General features: G+C 45.2%; 1 protein-coding gene across 3 annotated transcripts in view; it reads left to right on the forward strand.

The window, feature by feature from the left end:
• The window catches only part of LOC112233499 (pappalysin-1), a 126,484-nt gene that overhangs the window by 43,121 nt on the left and 57,532 nt on the right, over nucleotides 1-25,831 (forward strand). For all 3 annotated transcript variants that reach the window (XM_042311198.1, XM_042311199.1, XM_042311200.1), the window contains exons 8-10: nucleotides 9,856-9,984; nucleotides 10,100-10,191; nucleotides 17,721-17,917. In XM_042311198.1, coding sequence (XP_042167132.1) covers nucleotides 9,856-9,984; nucleotides 10,100-10,191; nucleotides 17,721-17,917 — 418 coding nt within the window. The remainder of the gene's footprint in view (nucleotides 1-9,855; nucleotides 9,985-10,099; nucleotides 10,192-17,720; nucleotides 17,918-25,831) is intronic.

Below are 25,831 nucleotides of genomic sequence, written 5' to 3' on the forward strand. Positions count from 1 at the left end.
CGGACCAGGTGATGTCTTCCCACTCCTCAATTGTCCAGGGTTGGTGATCGGGTGCCCACTGGAGCAGTTTCTTCTGTCGTTCTGCACACCACTGTTGTCCTGCACCGTTATTTATCTGTTTGTGGCCAGCCAGTTAGCTTGCATGATTCTTGCCATTCTCCTTCGACCTCTGTCATCAACGAGCTGTTTTCACCCACAGGACTGGATGTTTTTTTGTTGTTGCAGCATTCTCGGTAAACCCTAGACACTGTCATACGTGAAAAGCACAGGATGGCGGCCACGCCTGAGATACTGGATCCGGCACGATGATCATACCATGATCGATTAGTCTTTCGCCCCTATACCGAGGTCGGACGACCGATTTGCACGTCAGGACCGCTACGGACCCAGGTCGGACCTCTCAAAGTTCCTTAGGTCACTCGTTTAGCCCATTCTAATGTTCAATTGAACAGTAACTGAATGCCTTGATGCCTGTCTGCCTTATGTAGCCATCCATTTTTGTGAACGGGGTGTTGCTCCTAATAAACTGGTATTTCAAAAGATGTGGTTTGTAAAAGTTGGCCTGCTGGCTGTTTAGAAGCAGTTAGCTAACGCTAGTATGCTAAAGTTAGTTAGAATGCTAATGTTAGCTAGCATGTCAAGAGGAAACCTAGCTAGCTGTTGTTAACTGATATATGTAGCAGTAGTAACTAGCTATCTATGTTCACAACTAGCTTGTTAGATAGCTACTGTAACAACAGAAATATCAGGAATATAGTGACAAAGCAAAGGACAAATAATCAGCCTGCATTTATGGCTGTTATAGTAAAGTGACCTAGTTCCATCATTCATTTCCAAATCCTGAATCCAATCCATCCATCCAATTTGACTTGGTGCAGCCTGTCTCCGTCAGTCTGCCTCAGTGCCCCCACATGGGATCTATTTTGAATATCCAAGTGTTTGCACGTCTCATTGGCTGAGCTGTCAAATTATTATTATTTATTTTTTTACCAGTATATGCCCAAACCACTCTGTTGTTTCCTAACAGGCCAAGCAGGGGCACAGAGAAAAACTGCTTTTAACATCTATTTCATTCATATTGTAATTAATTTGAGGTAATATTTAATAAAAAATCTGGAACACTGGACATAGAATTATATAGCTTATGTCAAATACTTTCAAATACTTGAGCAGCAACCTCAAACGTATCTGACCTAGGTCTGCCTCTAAGAACATGTATAGGGGAGTTAAAAATAAAATGACTTATCACTTTTTGTTTGACATCAATGGTTTCCATTGTTATTATTACCATTACTTATACTGTCTTTGCTGATATTCCTACTTTGGCACTGTCCGTATGTTAGGTTTACTCTTCACTGTCTGATTTGGCCCCACTCAACAGTGAGTCATTAACGCTAGGCTAGGCCAGTGGAGCTCCTCGCTAAATGACATGTCATCTGAACCATGGGAGTGATGGTGTCATCAATGTGAGACAAACTGTTGGTTGACTGTGTGCCTACTGTGCAGCTTGTTATTGTGCTGAATTAAGGTAATGGAGTTATGTCTTAATTCTTATAATATAATATTGCAGAAAATATTTTGGACCTTCTAATTCAAGAGAAGAGATAGAAGTAGCACTGCCCCCAAATCCTTGTGACTCTGAGGCTGTGCTATAGTCATTTTATATTGTAGAGTAAATTGCATGACATTGAGTTTGGCTCAGGGTTTCCCCAAACTCGGTCCTGGTTTTTGACCTAGCACTTCACAGCTGATTCAAATAACCAACTCATCTTCAGCTGTGTAGTGCTAGGACAAAAAACAAAAACGTGCATCCAGGCGGGTGAGGGGGGGGGACTATGTTCCATTCATAAGAACTAGTGCAATAATATTTAATAGGCAGGAAACCTCAAATGTATGGCAGCTGTCACCTTAACAAAAGGTATGCTGCTTTATTTATTGTTCTTCAAAGGATTCATTGAAGCATTGCTTCAACATCTTAGATTTATCTGGCCTCTTATCTGGCCTCTCATCTAGTCTCGCATTAACAGCTGCTAACTATGTGTATGTGACAAATAAAATTTGATTTGATTTAGTCACCTGGAATGTATTTCAATGAAAAGGTGTGCCTTGTTAAAAGTTAATGTGTGGAATTTATTTTCTTCTTAATGCGTTTGAGCCAATCAGTTGTGTTGTGACAAAGTTGGGGTGGTATACCGAAGATAGCCCTATTTGGTAAAAAACCACGTCCATATTATGGCAAGAACAGCTAAAATAAGCAAAGAGAAACGACAGTCCATCATTACTTTAAGACATGGAAGTCAGTCAATACGGAACAGTTTAAGAAGTTCAAGCGCTATGATGAAACTGGTTCTCATGAGGACCGCCACAGGAAAGGAAGAGCCAGAGTTACCTCTGCTGGAGATGATAAGTTCATTATAGTTACCAACCTCAGAAATTGCAGCCCAAATAAATGCTTCACAGAGTTCAAGTAACAGACACATGTCAAAATCAACTGTTCAGAGGAGATGATGTGAATCAGGCCTTCATGGTCGAATTGCTGCAAAGAAACCACTACTAAAGGACACCAATAAGAAGAAGAGACATGTTTGGGCCAAGAAACACGAGCAATGGACATTAGACTGATGTAAATCTGTCCTTTTGTCTGATGAGTCCAAATTTGCGATTTTTGGTTCTAACCGCCGTGTCTTTGTGAGATGCAGACTAGGTGAACGGATGTGTGGTTCCCAACATGAACCATGGAGGAGGAGGTGTGATGATGCTTTGCTGGTGACACTGTCTGTAATTTATTTAGAATTCAAGGCACACTTAACCAGCATGGCTACCACAACATTCTGCAGCGATACGCAGATTGAAGGAAAAGCAGCTCAGCACATGTGGGAACTACTTCAAGACGGTTGGAAAAGCATTCCAGGTGAAGTTGGTTGAGAGAATGCCAAGAGTGTGCAAAGGTGTCATCAAGGCAAAAAAAGGAAGAATCTCTCTTTGAAGAATCTCAAATATAAAATCTATTTTGATTTGTTTAACACTTTTTTGGCAACTACATGATCCCATATGTGTTATTTCAAAGTTGTGATGTCTTCACTATTATTCTACATTGTAGAAAATGGTGAAAATTAAGAAAACCTGACTAGTGCTGTACATATATGCACACACACACATGCCTAAGTCGCTCCCCGTCAAGATATCAGTGACAGATAGCCTTAGTGACATCAGAGTTTCCCATTGAACCTCTCTCCCCTCTGTGTCTTGACAAAGGTGCTTTTCTTATGTAGACCCACGCCGGAGCATATTTCACATGCCAGTTATTGTCCCTGGTGGCCCCCGGTGGCCCCCGTATCTGTACAGCCTCTCTTGACACTATTTGAAAAATCTGTTTTCTTTTCCTTTTCCCTCCTTTTTTCTATTCTCTACTGTATCCCAACGTTTTTTCTCGCCCTCCTCCTTCTCTTTCTTTCCCCTCCAAGACTGGGGAGTGTTTGGAGATGGGAGGCCGAGAGTGGTTGTTGATCTTGGCAGACGACGTGAAGGAAGCCTCATGTGAACTTTTGCTCTGGTATAAGCCGCATAGTTAAATATCATCAGAAGTTTGTGACGTAGCTCTCCTTGCAGCAAGAATACGCCGTCTGCCTTTCTCTCTCTCTCTTGCTCTGTCATTCTCTCTCTCCCTCTCTCTTGCTCTGTCTTTCTCTCTCTGCCTTTCTCTTGCTCTGTCATTCTCTTTCTCCCTCTCTCTTGCTCTGTCATTCTCTCTCTGCCTCTCTCTTGCTCTGTCATTCTCTCTCCCTCTCTCTTGCTCTGTCATTCTCTCTCTGCCTCTCTCTTGCTCTGTCATTCTCTCTCTGCCTCTCTCTTGCTCTGTCATTCTCTCTCTGCCTCTCTCTTGCTCTGTCATTCTCTCGCTCTCTCTCTTGCTCTGTCATTCTCTCTCCCTCTCTCTTGCTCTGTCATTCTCTCTCTCCCTCTCTCTTGCTCTGACGTTCTCTCTCTCCCTCTCTCTTGCTCTGTCGTTCTCTCTCTCTCTGCCTCCCAGCCATCCTTCACGCCGTTCCAGCCGCTTGCCTCCACTCGCACGGGTCACGTCCCTCCGTCAGGCCTGGCGAGAAATCTCAGTGTGTGTGTGTGTGTCTCCCCCTTGTCCCGTACGGGGCCTGGCTCGGCCTACCGCCCTTGGTGTTCTTCTCGTGACAGAATCAGACGAGGAGGAGGGGGAGAGAGCGAGTCGAGGTCCATGTTGGCGGCATCACTCTGGGCGTCACTCCCTCTGCTCACTCGTGTTTCCTCCAGGCTCATGTCTCCTACAGCTTTTCTTTTCCAGAGGCTTGACTAATTCAATTAAGACTAAGGGATATTTGAGAAAGTCGCCTCGGAGCGTGCCAAAACTGGGGAACACTGTAAAACAGAGCAGTGGGTCAGGTCAAACATCCCATTTGATTGTTGTTAATAATACAATCAACCCCCCCCAGATCCTCAATATCCTCCTGACTGTTCTGTACTGGAGAACATGGAAACTGCCTGGGTTGTACCTTCCTTTATGTGTGTGTGTGTGTTTGCGTGCGTGTGTTTTCATTGTATCTGGGGCAGGACAGCCAAATGGAACCCCATGTTCTCTCTTGCCTGCTGTGAGGGAGCAGGAGAGTGACTGGGGTCTTTGGGATGAAAAGGCATGGAGCACATTTCATACTCATAACCGCCAAGGTAAAAAAAAAGGCTTTCCTGCATTACATTTTTTGACACATTTCGAAAGGCACGGACCGTGTGCTGTGTTGGTGTGCTCGGGCTGAGCTGTGTATGGGTGTGTGTGCGTGCCTGCATGCACGTGTATGTCTGAGTGTATTTGTCTTCATTGTACTTTCTTTCGATGTGTGTGTGTGCGTGCACGTGTGTGTCTGTGTCTGCACCGGTGCCTGCAATGAACCTCAATCTGTGTGTGCATGTGCTTCACTCCAAGCGTGTGTTTTATTGGATGTGAGAAACCCCGTTCCCAGCTGTGTGCCTGGTCAGAACAGAGCTAAATCAATGCAGAAAAAGGCAGCCCAGGCCATATTCATGTTAAGGGTTCATTTGAATGATTTGTTTGGTCACTTATTAAATGTTACTACTTCCCTGGCCATTAGGGCGGGCACCTCCTAAATCTGCTGATGGCGACTGGAAGAGAAGGGGAAAGAGAGAGGAAGGGGAAGGCCCTGGCCTCATGTGAACCAATGTGTAAGCGTGATGGTTGACACTGCTGCTGTAGCGGCTCTGTAACACAGGGCTAAATTCTCTCTCTCTCTCTCTCTGTGTCTGTGTGTGTCAAATCCAAATCGTATTGGCACATGCGCGTGTTTAGCAGATGTTATTGCGGGTGTGTAGCAAAATGCTTGTGTTTCTAGCTCCGACAGTTAGTAATATCTAACAAGTAATATCTAACAATTTCCCAACATATACCCAATTCCCACAAATCTAAGTAAGAAATGGAATTGAGAATATATACATATCAGGACGAGCAATGTCAGAGCGGCATAGACTAAGATACAGTAGAATAGTATAGAATACAGTAAATGCATATGAGATGAGTAATGCAAGACATGTTAACATTATTAAATTGACTAGTGTTCCATTTATTAAAGTGGCCAGTGATTTTAAGTATATGTATATAGGCAACAGCCTCTATGTGCTTTAGATGGCTATTTAACAGTCTGATGGTCTTGAGATAGAAGCTGTTTTTCAGTCTCTAGGTCCCAGCTTTGATTCATCTGTACTGACCTCGCCTTCTGGATGATAGTGGGGTGAACAGGCAGTAGCTTGTGTGGCTGTTGTCCTTGATTATCTTTTTGGCCGTCCTGTGACATCGGGTGCTGTAGGTGTCCTGGAGATAGTTTGTCCCCGGTGATGCGTTGGCCAGGCCACACCACCCTGTGGAGAGGCCTGTGGTTGAGGGCGGTGCAGTTGCAGATACCAAGCGGAGATACAGCCCAACAGGATGCTCTCAATTGTCCATCTGGAAAAGTTTGTGAGGGTTTCAGGTGCCAAGCCAAATTTCTTCAGCCTCCTGAGGTTGAAGAGGCGCTGCAAATTGAAGTGGGACTAGGGTTATAGGTAAGATAAAGGTGATATGATCCTTGACTAGTCTCTCAAAGCACTTCATGATGACAGAAGTGAGTGCTACGGGGCGATAGTCATTTAGTTCAGTTACCTTTGCTTTCTTGGGTACAGGAACAATGGTGGCCATCTTGAAGCATGTGGGGACAGCAGACTGGGATAGGGAGAGATTGAATATGTCCGTAAACACACCAGCCAGCTGGTCTGCGCATGCTCTGAAGACGCAGCTAGGGATGTCGTCTGGGCCGGCAGCCTTGCGAAGGTTAACACACTTAAATGTCTTGTGCGTGTGCATGTGTGCATGTGTTATTTTAAGTATTTGGCAGGGGTATAGGGTAGGTTGTGACTGAGTTAGTGATTACAAATAGGCACTGTATAGAAAGGGAGGGTATATTACAGTAAACTACCCGAATGTTGGTATCTTTCAAGGATTTATGTCATCTATCACAAGAAATCTAGTGGCCCTTTTAGGTACTTCAGATTTTTACAGGTGTCTACAATTATCTCTGGCCCTCTATGTGGCCTTATCATGTGTAAAATATATGAAATACAGTGATTAAATTGATCTAATTTAAAAATGTTAAATATAATGACAAAGCTGTAAAAAAAAAAACTAAATATAAACCATCAATTTAGTGAGTACCATTGGTGTTTAATATGAGGGTTGCTGTATGAAATATCCTTTATATTTTTACACACTTTTGTTTATATCACTATGTACTGTAAGTATGTACTGTATTTGTTGTCAATGTTTTGGCGTCAAACTGGTGGCAGTGCTGAAAAAAGTCAATAGTTGGAGGAGTTGCAGAGGTCATTGAAAATAATGCCCTTGTTGATTAATGTTTTTTTTTAATGATTAATTAGGCTATTTTCTCTTGAACCACTTGGTCTATCTACTAGAAACTCATGGACAATATGGACACAAATATAATAACTATACTGTATATGAATATATACTTTTAAAGTTATTCAAATATTAATGACCAAAGTTACAATAGATTGCCATAGATTTTCTGTTAATTACCAAACTTTCGGAAGGTTCCAGTAACCTTGGTAAACTACCGGTAGCTTTGCCACCCTAATTGCATGCACGTGTGTTTTTGTGAGTATGTCTGCTTGTGTATGCCAAATGTGTTTGTGTGAGGCTCTCTGTGTGTATATGAGCTCAGAGGTGGGAATAATATGATTTGATCATCTGTGTGTGATGTTGATGCCTATTGGTTCTATTCACTGTCATTATATCTTCCCTGTTCTTCTACATCCTGGAAAATCCAAACATGAACCAGCAACTCTCGCGATTATAACTGACAATTAAAACAAAACCATGGCCAACATATAGATACAGATTCCCTTGGCTCATTCATTGAATTGTACATTGTTGAGCTATCCTGTTGGCCGGCACGCAGAGAGCACACTGATGTGGAGCTATGGGGCTGTTTGTTTTTCTAACTCCCATCTTGTTTTTGGCCTGTGTCAGCCATATTGTGTTACACCGTTTGAAAGCAGTACTGGAGCCCATCGCCAGATGTTTTGTTTGTGTCTCAGTGTCCTCGGAGTAGGACGGAAGGAGAGGTGTACTGCTGAGCACACTGCCGGCCCCGTGGCTGTCCCCTCACCTCACCTCTACACACACACACAAACACACACCCACACATAAACAGACACACACACACATGCTGCGGTCACAGCAACTAGCACATCTTAAACTTTTGTTTGAACAACTCACTCTGTCAGTCTGTTTGGAGAGGCTCCATAGATATCACTTATAGTACAACAGAGCATGAGGGACAGAGGCAGGAACAAGGCAGGAACCTCATACAGGCTGCAGGGACAGACAATTCAGGTGGGGAGAGAGAGTGTGTGAATACTGAGCCATTTGCCTGAACGGACTGCAATTGAAACCTACCGTAACAGTCATGCCCACCTCATTGCTCTGACTTGTGATCCTACAGGGCTTTTATGGACCTCTCCTTGTAGGTTACTGGAATTTGTTCTTATCTAGGGCTGAACATTTTGTCAATGGGACGTGTATAGAAAATTGAGTTACGAGCACAGATCTTAAGTTACAATTCGTCCTCAAATGTTCTTGGTATTTCTTTGCCCAAAGAGTCTTCAAATCAAATCGAAATCAAATCAAATTTATTTATATAGCCCTTCGTACATCAGCTGATATCTCAAAGTGCTGTACAGAAACCCAGCCTAAAACCCCAAACAGCAAGCAATGCAGGTGTAGAAGCACGGTGGCTAGGAAAAACTCCCTAGAAAGGCCAAAACCTAGGAAGAAACCTAGAGAGGAACCAGGCTATGTGGGGTGGCCAGTCCTCTTCTGGCTGTGCCGGGTGGAGATTATAACAGAACATGGTCAAGATGTTCAAATGTTCATAAATGACCAGCATGGTCAAATAATAATAAGGCAGAACAGTTGAAACTGGAGCAGCAGCACGGCCAGGTGTCTCAGTCTCAGAGGTGTACTGCTGAGCACACTGCAAGGAGTCATCATGTCAGGTAGTCCTGAGGCATGGTCCTAGGGCTCAGGTCCTCCTAGAGAGAGAGAAAGAGAGAATTAAAGAGAGCACACTTAAATTCACACAGGACACCGAATAGGACAGGAGAAGTACTCCAGATATAACAAACTGACCCCTAGCCCCCCGACACATAAACTACTGCAGCATAAATACTGGAGGCTGAGACAGGAGGGGTCAGGAGACACTGTGGCCCCATCCGAGGACACCCCGGACAGGGCCAAACAGGAAGGATAGAACCCCACCCACTTTGCCAAAGCACAGCCTCCACACCACTAGAGGGATATCTTCAACCACCAACTTACCATCCTGAGACAAGGCTGAGTATAGCCCACAAAGATCTCCGCCATGGCACAACCCAAGGGGGGGGCGCCAACCCAGACTGATCACATCAGTGACTCAACCCACTCAGGTGACGCACCCCTCCCAGGGATGGTATGAGAGAGCCCCAGTAAGCCAGTGACTCAGCCCCTGTAATAGGGTTAGAGGCAGAGAATCCCAGTGGAAAGAGGGGAACCGGCCAGGCAGAGACAGCAAGGGCGGTTCGTTGCTCCAGAGCCTTTCCGTTCACCTTCCCACTCCTGGGCCAGACTACACGCAATCATTTGACCCACTGAAGAGATGAGTCTTCAGTAAAGACTTAAAGGTTGAGACCGAGTTTCCGTCTCTGACATGGCAGACCGTTCCATAAAAATGGAGCTCTATAGGAGAAAGCCCTGCCTCCAGCTGTTTGCTTAGAAATTCTAGGGACAATTAGGAGGCCTGCGTCTTGTGACCGTAGCGTACGTGTAGGTATGTACGGCAGGACCAAATCAGAGAGATAGGTAGGAGCAAGCCCATGTAATGCTTTGTAGGTTAGCAGTAAAACCTTGAAATCAGCCCTTGCTTTGACAGGAAGCCAGTGTAGGAAGGCTAGCACTGGAGTAATATGATCACATTTTTTGGTTCTAGTCAGGATTCTAGCAGCCGTATTTAGCACTAACTGAAGTTTATTGCTTTATCCAGGTAGCCGGAAAGTAGAGCATTGCAGTAATCTAACCTAGAAGTAACAAAAGCATGGATTAATTTTTCTTCATCATTTTTGGACAGAAAGTTTCTGATTTTTGCAATGTTACGTAGATGGAAAAAAGCTGTCTTGGCCACTACCTCTACTCTAGGTCAGCGGGCTAAAGGTCTGTTCTCCGTTTGTCTTTGTACAGATGTGGTACCAGCTAAAGATTACTCCCCTGTGTGTGTGTGTGTGTGTGTGTAGGGACGTGGTACCAGGCAGTGTGTACACCTACCAGGTCCAAACCATCTCCGCCCGCAGTGAAAGTGAACCGTCTCCACCCCTCACCCATCAGATTGGGGCACCATACTGCGGAGACGGACGCGTCCAGAGGTAACTTGTGTGTGTGCTGTATGTGTGTGTCTATGCGTTTACGTGTGTGTGTGTTGGCGTGCGTGCGTGCATGTGTGTTCTACCAGTAACAGTCTCCTGTCTGTCTGTCTCTCAGGGCCCAGGGAGAGGAGTGTGATGATATGAACTCCATGAATGGAGACGGCTGCTCCAGCCAGTGTGAGAAGGAGCCCTTCTTCAACTGTGTCGGTACGTCCTCCTCAGAACCATCAATATGTCGAAACAGAGACAGCTTTACCATTGTATTTCAACCCAATAAATGGTTCCATGGAGAAGAAAAAAATGAATGTCCACAACTGATACAGTATGCATGCTCCTAAAGGTGATTTCTTGGTGAGACACAGCCATATACCATTTCTATCCCCATTGAGATCTTTATGAGGGCGGTACCACACAGCCACATAGAGCTGCATTGGGCCGTGCCCTTCTTCCGCGGCATTAGCGAACACATGATGGCACTCGATAGTTGCTGTATCGTCCAATCACAGAACAGATACAAGTCACATGATCTACAGGGGGACACGTGATGGCACATCGTGTGTTCGTTAACAAGTTACGTGACTTGTATAAGCTCTGTAATTGGACGATACAGTCTACGAAGCTCATGGTTAGTGTGGATTTTGGTGCTCTTTGAAACAGAGACTGACAGTAAAAACATCAACATGCAATCTCGGTGTACGTTGTACAGTTATATAGCTAATATTTGATATCGTCGTGGGTTTTGAGTATTCAGAATCCACTTCCAGAACCCTTCGTTGCAGCCCTATTTACCTGTCCATTTCAATTTGATGATTTCATCGGTCCCTTGAACTCAGCATGGCTCTTTTAATTGGCTAGCTGTTGTGGCAGATGTGTCTCTTATCAGTAGGAGGACTCTCCAGTGTGTGTGGTTAAGAGGCTTATGAGTTGTGGGGAGATGTGAGTAACATGCAAGACACATGCTGGCTCTGTGAGTGACAGTGGAGAGGCGTTCACTAGTTTCACATCTGTGTCTGGGACTTCTGTCCAAGGGCTTGATGTGTTTCTCATAAGAGCAGATGCCATTGTGTATCATGATCACGTTGACGTCTCGCTGAGAGTCTGGAAACGGTTGCCGTTTGAAGAGAGAATAAATAAACAAATTCATATAATGGACTGGATTTTCTGGCGTCCTCTCAGTCGCTGTTTGGTTAATAGATGGATGATTTCCTCCGCCGAGTGAGTCTATCACTCACTCACTCTTTTTCTCTTATTCCCTTGTTTTTGCACACAATAAAAAGTACCATTGTGTCATAGCTGATCTGGCCTTGTCGAGTGATGTGTGTGTTTGTACTGTATGTGTGTGCATGCACATTTGCGTGTGTGTGTTTGTGTCTCAAATCCTCTGTCAGATCACTGGCAGGCCCGGCAGAGTTGTTTTCCATTGACCGCAGCGTTCTGGGATATTTGTGTAACTGCCTGACATATTCCTAGTGTTTCTGTGGAAATCAGACACTATAATGACAGGACCTTCTGTCTGTCTGTCTGTCTGTCTGTCTGTCTGTCTGTCTGTCTGTCTGTCTGTCTGTCTGTCTGTCTGTCTGTCTGTCTGTCTGTCTGTCTGTCTGTCTGTCTGTCTGTCTGTCTGTCTGTCTGTCTGTCTGTCTGTCTGTCTGTCTGTCTGTCTGTCTGTCTGTCTGTCTGTCTGTCTGTCTGTCTGTCTGTCTGTCTTGGACGAGGGACTAACACAGAGAATGTTTCAGCCTGACGTGTCCTCAGGCTAGGGAGAAGATACTGTACACTCCTGATGCCTTATGGGAATAAAGGAAATGTATATAGGCTGAGCAGGGAAGTTGATTGGGTTCCCTTGTTGGATAGAATCATGGTAGAACAGGGGCTGTAACCACCAAAAACTTTTGCTCACCTGCTCTGTCTAGACTACTACCTCATGAATTATTCATTACTGTTGAGTTCACGTTCTCTTGCATAATTCAACAAGTGTGTCAAGAGAAGGATGCCCACTAAAGATTACGCCTCTCTATACATACATTACATCGTTTGCGAGATCAGCCATAATATCACTATAATCCGAGTGTTCATTTTCGGAAGTTGCTTTCTTGTCAGCGCATCTAATTTGTAAACATTTCAACTGTATTAAATTATTACTTTTTCAATTCCACCGAAAATGAACACCCATCAAAATAAAGTTATATTTTTTTCTCTTTCCTATGATGTAAGTGTCGAGACGGTGCGTTAAATCCTCAACATAGCATTCTTATAGATGCAACAGAAAACCAATGTATTCCATTGAGCAATTACTGGAGTGTGTTTGAGCCATTACCGGAGTGTGTTTGACAGGTCATTACAAAAGTTTCCACGGTCGTTACATTAACGGGGAAAGACTAATGTTACAAGCAATAGTGGGAATGAGTCGCCAAAGTAAAATGAAGGCAATTAAACCAGCAAGATTTAAGTGACAAGTGGATTGCACTCCTCAACCATAGGAAATAGATGTCTGAAAAGGAGAGGAGAGATACTCAGGTGGGCGGGGTATGCACATTGCTACTTTTGGTTCATAATTTATTGTCGTTTCCCTCCTGAACTCAATCACATCTTCTCTTTCTCTCTCTCTGTCTTTCTCTGTCTTTCTCTTTCTCTGTCTTTCTCTCTCTCTGTCTTTCTCTCTCTCTGTCTTTCTCTCTCTCTGTCTTTCTCTTTCTCTGTTTGTCTCTGTTTTTTCACTCATTCTCTCACTTTTTCTCTCTCCCTCTCCCTCTCTACCTCTCATTCCATCTCACCCTCTCCTTCTTGCTCTGCATCCATTTGGAGTGGTGGGAGTGGATTCTGTATGCCCCCTCTGCAGCCCCTCGTTTCAACATCATCAAAAACAGAGTATACAGCTCTAAGCAGAGCAGAGCTGGGGTGCTGGAATTTTGAGGAAGACCAGCCAACTTGGCACAAAATGCCGCCTTCCCCCTAACTGGAACCCCTGACACAACCCAGCCTCCTCGAACCCAGTTCCAAGACCTAGGTCCAACCCCAACTCCGGGTGGGATGTCTGGAAAAGCCATACTGGTGTATCATCCTGCCTGGTCTCTCTCCCGTCTCTCTCTCTCTCTCTAAATAAATAAATAAATAAAGTAGAAGCAATCCTAATCTGTCAAGTTCATCAGATATTGTTGCGCTCCTGGAGGCCGCACTCTGTTCAAGCCCTCCCCTGCAGGAGAGTGTATCCCTCAAGTGTTACTTTATTTATGCATTCATCTCATTTTTGTTATTCGCAATGAAAACAACGATGGGAGAAATGTGAGGGGAGGCTAGAACTGCTGAGAGTTCAGAGAGATACAGTACACTACAGTACATGACTCTGTCAGAGGGGAAGGGGAGGAGGGGAGGGGAGAGAGATACACTACATGACTCTGTCAGAGGGGAAGGGGAGGAGGGGAGGGGAGAGAGATACACTACATGACTCTGTCAGAGGGGTAGGGGAGGAGGGGAGAGAGATACACTACATGACTCTGTCAGAGGGGTAGGGGAGGAGGGGAGAGAGATACACTACATGACTCTGTCAGAGGGGAAGGGAGGAGGGGAGGGGAGAGATGCACTACATGACTCTGTCAGAGGGGAAGGGGAGGAGGGGAGGGGAGAGAGATACACTACATGACTCTGTCAGAGGGGAAGGGGAGGAGAGAGAGACACTACATGACTCTGTCAGAGGGGAAGGGGAGGAGGGGAGGGGAGAGAGATACACTACATGACTCTGTCAGAGGGGAAGGGGAGGAGGGGAGGAGGGGAGGAGAGAGAGAGATACACTACATGACTGTCAGAGGGGAAGGGGAGGAGGGGAGGAGGGGAGGAGGGGAGGAGAGAGAGATACACTACATGACTCTGTCAGAGGGGAAGGGGAGGAGGGGAGAGAGATACACTACATGACTGTCAGAGGGGAAGGGGAGGAGGGGAGGAGGGGAGGAGAGAGAGATACACTACATGACTCTGTCAGAGGGGAAGGGGAGGAGGGGAGAGAGATACATGACATTACCAAAAGTATGTGGACACCTGCTCCTCGAACATCGCATTCCAAAATCATGGCCATAAATACGGAGTTGGTCCCCCTTTGCTGCAATAACAGCCTCTACTCTTCTGGGAAGGCTTTCCACTAGATGTTGGAACATTGCTGCTGGGACTTGCTTCCATTCAGCCACAAGAGCATTAGTGAGGTCGAGCACTGATGTTGGGCGATTGGGCATGGCTCGCAGTCGGTGTTCCAATTCTTCCCAAAGGTGTTAGATGGGATTGAGGTCAGGGCTTTGTGCACAGGGGCATTGTCATGCTGAAACAAGTAGGGCCTTCCCCAAACTGTCGCCACAAGGTTGGAAGCACAGAAATGTCTAGAATGTCATTGTATGCTGTAGTGTTAAGATTTCCCTTCACTGGGACTAAGGGGCCTAGTCCGAACCATGAAAAACAGCCCCAGATCATTATTCCTCCTCCACCAAACGTTACAGTTGGCACTATACATTCGAGCAGGTAGCGTTCTCCTGGCATTGTCCAAACCCAGATTCATCCGTCTGACTGCCAGATGGTGAAGGGTGATTCATCACTCCAGATAACACATTTCCACTGCTCGAGTCCTGTGGCAGTGAGCTTTACACCACTCCAGCCGACACTTGGCGTTGCACATGGTGATCTTAGGCTTGTGTGCTGCTGCTCGGCCATGGAAACCCATTTCATGGAACTCCGGACAAACAGTTCTTGTGTTGACGTTGCTTCCAGATGATCTTTACACGCTTCAGTACTTGGCGGTCCCGTTCTGTGAGTTTGTGTGGCCTACCACTTCACGGCTGAGCTGTTGTTGCTCCTAGAAGTTTCCACTTCACAGTAACAGCACTTAGAGTTGACCAGTGCACACAAATTCATCACGCGAAGCAGCCACAACTGTCAGTAAGAGTGTCCATAATTGAGTCTTTGAATCATGGACACTTACTGACTGTTGTGGCTGGTGTGCGTGATGTATTGTTGTCTCTACCGTCTTGCCCTCTGTGCCCAATAATGTTTGTTCCATGTTTTGTGCTGCTACCATGTTGTGCTGCTGCCATGTTGTGTTGCTACCATGTTGTTTTAAGGTTGTGTTGCTACCATGCTGTGTTGTCACGTGTTGACAACACAGCATGGTAGCAACACAGCATGTTAGCGACACAGCATGGTAGCAACATAGTCTACTCATCCTGTTGATACATTATACTGCTATAGAAAGTTATATTTATTGTTCTTTTTTTATTTAACCTTTATTTAACTCGGCAAATATGGTAAGGTGTGGAGTCATGGAGTTGTATCTTGTGGGAAGTGTCTGCCACTCACTGGTGGTCATGTATCTATGCTTTGTGTGCTTGAGGTAAAATACCTCTTCAATAATGGACTCCACCACTTACCAGTCCTTAAAGCACATTCTCTAACACACACGTTCAGCCAATGAAAGTGTGATACATGTATGTATACTGTATTTCAATCTTGTAAAGTGTGGCTCTTCAGCTGCTACCCCAGCTGCTCTCTCCTCCCTCTCTCTCCCTCCCTTCTTTCATATCATTTCCACCTACTGCTCTATAGAGCCCCACAGTGGAGGTGTCATAATACCCATAAACCCTAGCGGTCAAACAGGGAAATGGTTCCAATGAATGGTTACACCATTCATTTGTCCCGTGTAGGCTTATTCTGGCTTGACATTTTAATAACCATGTACAGTTGAATTTAAGTTTACATACACCTTAGCCAAATATATTTGAACTCAGTTTTTCACAATTCCTAACATTTAATCCTTGTAAAAATTCCCTTCTTAGGTCAGTTAAGATCACCACTTTATTGTAAGAATGTGAAATGTCAGAATAATAGTAGAGAGAATTATTTATTTCAGCTTTTATTTATTTCATCACATTCCCAGTGGCTCAGAAGTTTACATACACTCATTTAGTATTTTGTAGTATTGCCTTTCAATTCCTTTCAATTGTTTAACTTGGGTCAAATGTTTCGGGTAGCCTTCCACAAGCTTCCCACAATAAGTTGGGTGAATTTTGGACCATTCTTCCTGATGGAACTGAGCCAGGTTTATAGGCCTCCTTGCTCAGACACGCTTTTTCAGTTCTGCCCTCAAATGTTCTATAGGATTGAGGTCAGGGCTTTGTGATGGCCACTCCAATACCTTGACTTTGTTGTCCTTAAGCCATTTTGCCTCAACTTTGGAAGTATGATTGGGGTCATTGTCCATTTAGAAGACCCATTTGCAACCAAGCTTTAATTTCCTGACTGATGTCTTGAGATGTTGCTTCAATATTTCCACATAATTTTCCTGCCTCATGATGCCATCTATTTTGTGAAGTGCACCAGACCCTCCTGCAGAAAAGCACCCCCACAACATGATGCTACCACCCTGTTCTTCACGGTAGGGATGGTGTTCTTCGGTTTGCAAGCCTCCCCCTTTTCATCCAAATATAGTGATGGTCATTATATGGCCGAACAGTTCTATTTTTGTTTCGTCAGACCAGAGGACATTTCCCAAAAAAGTATGATCTTTGTCCCCATGTGCAGTTGCAAACCGTAGTCTGGCTTTTTTATGGCGGTTTTGGAGCAGTGGCTTCTTCCTTGCTGAACTGCCTTTCAGGTTATGTCGATATAGGACTTGTTTTATTGTGGATATAGATACTTTTGTGCCTGTTTCCTCCAGCATCTTCACAAGGTCCTTTGCTGTTGTTCTGGGATTGATTTGCACTTTTCGAAACCAAAGTTCGTTCATCTCTAGGAGACAGAATGCGTCCCCTTCCTGAGCGGTATGGCGGCTGCGTGGTCCCATGGTGTTTATACTTGCGTACTATTGTTTTTACAGATGAACATGGTACCTTCAGGCGTTTGGAAATTACTCCCAAGGATGAACCAGACTTGTGGATGTCTACAATTTTTTTCTGAGGTCTTGGCTGATTTCTTTTGATTTTCCCAAGATGTCAAGCAAAGGGGCACTGAGTTTGAAGGTAGGTTTTGAATGGTGGAAAAATGATTGGAACCATTTACCTGTTTGGCCGCTAGGTTTTATGGGTATTATGACTCATACTGTGGTACTCTATATCTCCTCTTCTTATGTCCTCAACCCTCTCTCCTCTCTCTCACCTATTCCTCACTCAACTCTCTTCCCCCTCTCCTTCCTTGTGAAACAGCTTACATATCCTTGCACAACAGAGGTTAAAAACCACAAAGTAGACGGAATGTTCTGTATATATTTATTTGAAAAGAAATGGGATTAAAAGAGTATAAAATACAAACATCTCTAAAAGGTCCATTTAAACTAATCAAATATATTTTCTCCTAAACAGATAGCATGCCTAGCTTCCTCTAAACACATATTGAGTGTTCTGTACCAAACTGTGTACTGACTCCATTAAAAGTAGCAATAATCATTAACATCAGGTGTGGGACATTAGTGGGTGTGGCCTAAACATCCAAAACAAGACAAGACAAGACAATGAACCAAGGCAAAATAAACCATTGCAAATGCAGTTGATAACTAAAAGGCAATGGATAAACTACAGTACGATAGATATATTGCGTAATCTGGGCCCAGTCTAACAAATTAATTCACATCAACACAAACCGTTTTCAAACAGTTTTCAAGTTTATTCACATAAACACAAGTTAATTTTCCTCAACACAATCCAAACAGTTTAAGAGTCAAATGTTAAGCGTGAATCACTTCACACTTCTCTCTTCTCCCCCTCCAGAGGAGCCCAGTATGTGTTACTTCTACGACGGGGATGGAGTGTGTGAGGACTTTGAGCGGGAGACCAGCGTGAGGGACTGTGGCCTGTACACCCCCAGTGGGTTCCTGGACCAATGGGCCACAACCGTACTGGTGTCCCACCAGGAGAGTCTCTACTGCCCAGCCGAGGTGGCCGCCGGCTACCCTGCCGTCACTAAAGTACATCCCTAATCTACCTCCCTAATCTACACTACACAACTCAACACGATAGATTGCGTTCACAAATGCATCGTTTTTTTTTTACACTTTATTAATGCAACAGAAAACTAAAATGAGTGTTTCTTATTGGAAATATGAGTGAATCTTATTGTTTCACTCAGTTTTTCCCCCCCTCATTTAGCTGCCTAATGAACAGGACTATAGTGTTCCTGCTGTTTTAACACTGACATGGTGTTCAATAAGTGGTTCAGAAAGATGATAATAGTCCATTGAAAGTGTATGCCAGCTCACATGACCTTGTTGAATCTTTTTGGTACAATTCTTTACCTACTTATACATGTCTATCTCTTACTGTGAGCTGAGCCTGTGTTCAGGGGCTTGTAAGGTCACAAAGGCAATGGATGTTTACACTGCACCTTGAAAGGCAACCATGATGTCAGAATTTCGTTCGGGACGTTTATTGCACTTTCTAATCTCCAGCGTTTCTCTTTTTTTGTGTTGGAAACTGAGCTCAAAATGCTCTTGAAAAGGTTATCTGAATCCTTTTTGGTCTGGGGTGTTGTGAAGAGAGAGCTCTGTTGTCTAAGGCAAAGTGTATAGCTTTCATTATTGTAATGTTTAGAGAGGACAGGGGAATATGTCATTGATTCCACTCAGAGAACAATTTATTGGACAGAGACTGTCATTTAGCCTAGACAGTGTTCTAAATTGATCTCCTTTTGGGATGTAAAATTTCACACTATCTTGACGAGTTCACAGCTCGATGCGTGTTATAGACCAAGTGTGTTGCCACCAATGTAGTTGCATCAAGTATTTTCCCAGATGAGCCATCAAGCAGCACACATGTGATCCATACATACATTATTTCTACTGTGAAGAAGACACAGTGCCCTGGGTCAGCTTGAGAGATGTTATCACTTCCAAACTACAAGGCTGCCTACTGTATAGGCTACACCTGCATGCACGCACGCACACACACACGACACGCACACACACACACACACACACACACACACACACTCTCACTTGAAAGCTCTTGAAAAGGTTACATGATTCATTTTTGGCCCGGGCTGTTGTGAAGAGAAGGCTCTCTGTTGTCTAAGGCGAAGTTTATAGCTTACATTAATGTAATGCTTACGGAGGACAGGGGAAGATGTCATTGAGTCCACTCAGAGACTCTGGGACAATTGATCTGTTGCTGTCGCGGGACACAGGGAATCACTGAGTGCCAAAAGCACACGGCACAGAGAACAACTGAACAACTCAGGTTCTTCCCTACTCAACGTCTCTCTGTTCTACAGGGCATTACCACAGCGTTATTTTATTGAATGATTAATACACTGTTATTTGATTGGAGGAAGGGATTATTAACGCGTCATTTGTTTGGACGCAGGGATTATTAATGTGTTATATGATTGGACATAATACAGGACATATGGGCTGATATGTACCTGACGTTTTGTATTATTAGTATTAGGGAAAGGGAAAGGGGGGTATCTAGTCAGTTGTCCAACTGAATGTACTCAACTGAAATGTGTCATCTGCATTTAACCCAACCCCTCTGAGTGAGAGGTGAGGGCGGCTGCCTTAATAGACATCCACGTCTTTGGCGCCCGGGGAACAGTTATATTATAAGTATGTACAGTGCATTCGGAAAGTATTCAGACAGCTTGACTTTTTCCAAATTTTGTTATGTTACAGCCTTATTCTAAAATTGATTAAATTCATTGTTTTCCTTATCAATCTACACAAAATACCCCATAATGACAAAGCAACCCTTTGCTCAGTACTTTGTTGAAGAACCCATGGCAGCGATTACAGCCTTGAATCTTATTGGGTATGATGCTACAAGCTTGGCACACCTGTATTTGGGGAGTGTCTCCCATTTTTCTCTGTAGATCCTCTCAAGCTCTGTCAGGTTGGATGGCGAGTGTCGCTGCACAGCTATTTTCAGGTCTCTCCAGAAATGTTTGATCAGGTTTACAGTGAGAACAAGTATTTGATACACTGCCGATTTTGCAGGTTTTCCTACTTACAAAGCATGTAGAGGTCAGTAATTTTTACTTAACCTTCGCCCCAGTTTGAGGTCCTGTGCGCTTTGGAGCAGGTTTTCATCAAAGATCTCTCTGTACTTTGCTCCATTCATCTTTCCCTCGATCCTGACTAGTCTCCCAGTCCCTGCCGCTGAAAAACGTCATGATGCTGCCACCACCATGCTTCACGTGACGCTTAGCATTCAGAAGAACTCTAGAGCTCTGTCAGTCTGACCATCGGGTTCTTGGTCACCTCCCATTTTTTGGTACCCTTCCCCAGTTCATCCTGAGTTAAGGACCTTGTGCCTGCGGTTTCAGTGTTTCAAAACCCTCGGATGAAAAATGCTGGGTTCAGCTGGGTTCAGCTCATGCCTTTACTATTGATTTTAACAGTAATGCCTACTTTTCAGCACAGGCCTCTCCAACCTGTCCGACTTCCCTCAAACTTCTCAGACTTGGCACGCACACATTCTCTTTGATCCCGGCCTGTGCTCTCAGAGATAATATCTCCCACAGTCAAGATGACAATAAAGCCGTCTCCCAAAATTACAGTACCCAGCTTCCCCTTTGTATGGAACACACGCCCCACACACAATATCCCCCTGCCTTCTCCTCTTTCTCCCCCCCCCCAAACAAGGGCAAAGGAGATGAATTCCTGTCTACCGTAACCAGAGCAGCTAAGGTTTATTGGTACCAGAAGCAACTTCCACCGAATCGAGTTTGCTCGTTAACATTTCCCTCCACTTCAAGTCTGATTGGGCGTATTGTGTAGTTCTGCTCCCTGCAGTGCGTTGCTACTGTACTATAGCAATGTTGTTTGCCCTTAACTATACAGTTACACATATAGGTAGGAAAGGTTAGGTGCAACACAGGTGTAACACAGGTGTAACACAGGTGTAACACAGGTGTAACAGCTTCTATTACAGCTTCTATTGCTGCCTTGCTTATACATAGATTTTATTGTTTTCTTTCATTACATTCATTTTTACTACAAAGTGTAGACATAACAGGTTCAGCAGAAACCTACAATGGTAGAGTATGTACTATCTACTCTGTGAGGCTGAACTTGACATGTCATGGCTTGGAGCTGTGTGATCATGGGAACAAGTTTGGAGAAGAGTGCATGGAACCATGGACCCTTCTGATCTGGGTCATCAGTGGTAAACAAGGTAAAGGGCCGCTCACATGCTAGCAGGCCAAGTGCATCATGGGCAACGATACTGTAGTTACTGGGTATCTAACTCCAGTTCTATGAGTGAAGCAGTTTACCATGCTGCTTAAGCAGCCAACAGCCAGATAAAAAAAATCTTCACGAGCTCCAGCCAATGGGACACTGTTGTCCCTATATATTGGAGCACATCCCCTTACTCAGCCTCTTGAAAAGTCTAAGCGAGACCCTGGGAGCCCGGAAGGGACTGAAGCCCTATAGGGCTCCACTTCCCTCATAGAACTGGAGTACATACCCAGTAACTATTGTTCTATATCGTGAACCACGGCGCTATTGTTCTATATCGTCGACCACGGCGCTGCCGCACAAATATCCTCAACCCCCACACCCGCTAAAAGGGCAGAGGAGACCACGACTCCACGAGTGGGTCTTGATGCCAGAAGGTAAGGGACGCGCCGCGGTCTCATAAGCTATCTTAATGCCGTCACAAAGCCAGTGAAAAACAACTGCTGCTTGGAAAGTGTCTGACCAGGCGCAGCAGCGCCATAGCACACAAATAGCATAGCACACAAACAGCATTCCACTAACCGCACCAAAGCTCAGAAAGGGTACAGGTGATGGAGCCACACCTCTCATTCCCTAGCATATGGGGGAGTGGAGAATCCCACAGCTCAAATATCTGCCATCTATAGGAGCTGAAAGTCTTAGGTGTGAACACTGGAGTAGGACTCAACACCGCCCTGTTCAGATCGCCATTAATGGCAAGGCAGTCGGTTCGTGTCGACAGAGCTCAAAAATCACTGACCCGCTTGGCAGCTCTCAGGGCAAGCAACAATGGTGTCTTCAAGGACAGGATCTTCAAAAGGATCTGGGCAAATGGCTCGAAAGGCAGCCCACAGAGCCTTAAGCACCAAAGCCAAATCCCACTACAGAGCCGCCACACCTCCAACAGAAAACAATTCACGAGTGGGTGGCTAAAAACAGGCACACCACCAAAGCCTTCATGATAGGCAGAAATTGCTGAGGCCTACACCTTAATGATGGACCACGTTGCTTGTCAAAGAGAAATTGCAGGAAAGAGAGAACACTCTCCACAGAGCAACGCAAAGGGTAGACGGTCTTCTTGTCGCACCAGTGCATGAACACACCTCACTTACCAGCGTAAGTCTTGGACAGTCCCAATGACCCTGTATCATGCTGATAACAGTAGACGATAAATCACAGAGAGGGGTTGGACAACAGAAAGAGGCTGAACGACAGAACAACTGGTCATCAAATCCTCGTTACGCTCCCTCCGCATCCAGTTAGATGCAGAGTCGCATCTGGAAACCTCAGGGCTCGTTCTGGGCTGCTGGGCAGACGTGGCAGCCACTGGCCTTGGTGTAGACATGGAGGCTGTCACAGATGCACCGGGGGATGCCGTTTGATGGCTCGACGATATGCCACAGATCCAGGCCGGGCGTTCATTGAGATAGAAGCAGAGAGAGCCGACTGTTGGTGGGGCACCGACACTTTGGCCAGAGGCAGGTGTCTGGACAGCTGCTACTTCTCCTCCTCCAACTAACCAAAATGCTTAGTAGCTTGGGGGCTTTGAGCAGAAGGGTTTTGTCAACCTCGTTAATGGCTGCGATGGCACAGCCTGTGCACCGAGCATGTAACTCAGGGGTAGGCAACCTTGGCTGGAAGACCTGGGTTGCCTACCCCTGGTGTAGCTTGTCTCTGCCATCTGCACCGTGAAACGATTCTTCAGCATGGGCAGAGAGGGCTTCATGATGTTCCAATAACTTGTACTCAGAATGAGGTAAGTGGCCATGGATGAGGGATGCTGTGGGCGATAGCCCCCTGCCATCCTTCCACCCTAGTGAATGTCGCGTAAGACTTGGAGAGCGCTTTTGCCATCAAAGGCGAGCCCCAGGAGCCCTCCACATAACTGTTGAGCGAGAGTTATGGTGGAAGCCAAGCGGTCTGTTTCCATGGCTGGTGAGGCAGAGGGGGGGGGGTTCCCAAGTCGATTGGTGGTCCCATTAATGAGCCACAACATTTTGAGGCGCAGAGAGGCCAAGAGAGTGGACGATTGGGCTGATGAAGTGTCAGAGCCAGCGTCATCCACATCCTTAAACAGTTCCACTGCTATGCCTCCCATCCCCCAAGGCCGCATCCCTGTCAATGTTGGCAACTGCTCCATAGAAGTCACCGGTATCCCCATCGACTGTCATTATAATCAATATTGATGATAATGAGAAGCTCTCAGAGAAGCTCTCAGAATCTTAGACCACCGAGAGTACATCCTTGAGAGGGACCTCCTGTCAGACGCTGCTGTCAGACGCTGCTGTCGCACATTCATAGGCCGGCAACATGGAGCTGGTGCATACGAGGGGGGTTGGGGGGGGGTCCTGAATGCCACTCTGGGTTGCCAAAAAGTGTGAGGCAGCTACACAGAGCTCTTAAAATTGTTTTTTGTTGTAGTTTGCTCAAGGTCTAGGGACTTGAATGTCTTGAATCTTCATCAGTTTCGTAAGTGCATCATTTCTTTTCCGGCTATTGGATGGCAGTGGGGTAAACCAATAGGAGTGCATTCCCCCTATGAGGTACAGCTTCACGATATAGAAATATGTTGGGTGTCAGTTAGCGTGGGTAACTGTGGAAGGCTCCTGGCTCCAAACACTCTTGTTGTTGTTTTCTTCCACACTTGTTGTATCCTCCACCATGTTCGGGTGGTGTCGGGCCACGTAACATTCTGCATGTCTGCACCTGAACAGATACAGTGGAATTAGATTAACTTCATAGAGGAAGTTAAGGGCAAACTTTGCCAAGCAAGTCAATGGTGGATCCTTCTCATCCACACATCTGCCACACTGAGATAAACTCTGTCAGCTTCCTCCCTCCCTTTGGGTGAGCAACACCCTCCCAGCACCAGGGCCATACAGTACAGTACAGTACATGAAGAAAAAAATCATTCCCCCTGTAGATGCATACACTGTCTATCAGTCTGGCCGTCGGGCCCAAACGGGCAGAGAAATGATATAACGCAGCATGTAAAGCCTTGTACTTAGGAACAAAAATATACACCGCCACTGTGCGTAACAGCTGAGAGCTGAGTAGCCTGCATTCTTTTTCCCCACGGAAAGAAATCAGCCATTCCCTTGCCAAGAGTGACACGCATCTATCAGAGGGCCACTGAGCATGGCTACCGGGTCCGCCTGTTGACTTTTATAGCTCCCGCAGGCTGTTGGAGGGCAGGGGCCCACGTTCTGTTTGATTTTCTTTCCTAGTTCTTTTCTTCTCTCCATCAGTTTTATCATGTCGGTTGCACAGTGTGCCGATTGTGCAGGAGGGGAACTTACTGCATCCAGAATGAATGTGAAAGTGACACTCCACTGAGATGTCTTGCACCCTGAGAATGTGCAAAGGGCACACGAGATGGAGGGACAGAGAGAGAGAGAGAGAGAGGGGGAGAGTCAGACACAGAGAGACAGAGAGAGAGAGACAGAGTGAGTGTGTGAGAATGAAAGATGAAGGAATAACAAAGAGAATGAGGTACAGAAAAAGAATGTGAGACAAAGACAGACAGTGAGAAAGAGAGGAAGAGAAAGAGAAACAGACAGACAGAGAGGAGAGGAAGAAGGCAGACAGTGTTTCTTTGTACTGTGTGCTGTGCTTTCGTCACTAGCCCTGTTCCCTTCCCTAAAGACCTCAGACAGTTTGTTAATGGATTATGTCTGCTATCAATTTGATCCTAGCGAATGATGTCTGAACCCAGTAACACTGGGAAGTGTAACACTTTAGACACGCACATACACTACATGGCCAAAGTATGTGTACACCCCTTCAAATAAGTGGATTCGGCTATTTCAGCCACACCAATTGCAGAGCACACAGCCACACAAGCTCACAGAACAGGACCGCCGAGTGCTGAAGTGCATAGCGCATAAAAATAGTCTCTCCTCGGTTGCAACACTCACTACCGAGTTCCAAACTGCCTCTGGAAGCAACGTCAGCACAACTGTTCGTTGGGAGCTTCATGAAATGGGTTTCCATGGCTGAGCAGCTGCACACAAGCCTAAGATCACCATGATCAATGCCAGGTGTTGGCTAAAGTGGTGTAAAGCTCACCACCATTGGACTCTGGAGCTGTGGAAATGCTTTTTCTGGAGTGATGAATCACGCTTCACCATCTGGCCAGGAAAACGCTACCTGCTCCAATGCATAGTGCAAACTGTAAAGTTTGGTGGAGGAGGAATAATGGTCTGGGGCTGTTTTTCATTTTTTGCGCTAGACCCTTTAGTTCCAATGAAGGGAAATCTTAACGCTACAGCATACAATGACATTTTATACCAGGTATTCCTAAACAGGAATGCCGTCGAGGGTACGCCAAATAAAAATGTGATTCAGATGTATTTATTTTTTTCAGATTTTCAAACAGTCCATTTTTATTTTCCAAAGGGGCTATACATTTGGGTGAGGTTTTTCTCTCGCGTGAGTAGCCTCGTTTCACTGCCAATAATGTCAATTAAACCATCTAGTGTTCAGCAAAATAACAAAACAATGTCAAATACAGGTAGCCTAGTCAAATAACATCCAATAACATTAACCGTTACTCTCTCACGGGAATTCCAGTAACGCGCTAGTAGTATGTAGCCAAATGTAGCTGCTGCTCATTCAGTTTGCTCGAAAATTGATAAATGGTTAAAAAAAGTAAGGCTCGCATCCATA

Source organism: Oncorhynchus tshawytscha, linkage group LG33 (genome assembly GCF_018296145.1).
Source record: "Oncorhynchus tshawytscha isolate Ot180627B linkage group LG33, Otsh_v2.0, whole genome shotgun sequence".
NCBI classification, from domain to species: domain Eukaryota; kingdom Metazoa; phylum Chordata; class Actinopteri; order Salmoniformes; family Salmonidae; genus Oncorhynchus; species Oncorhynchus tshawytscha.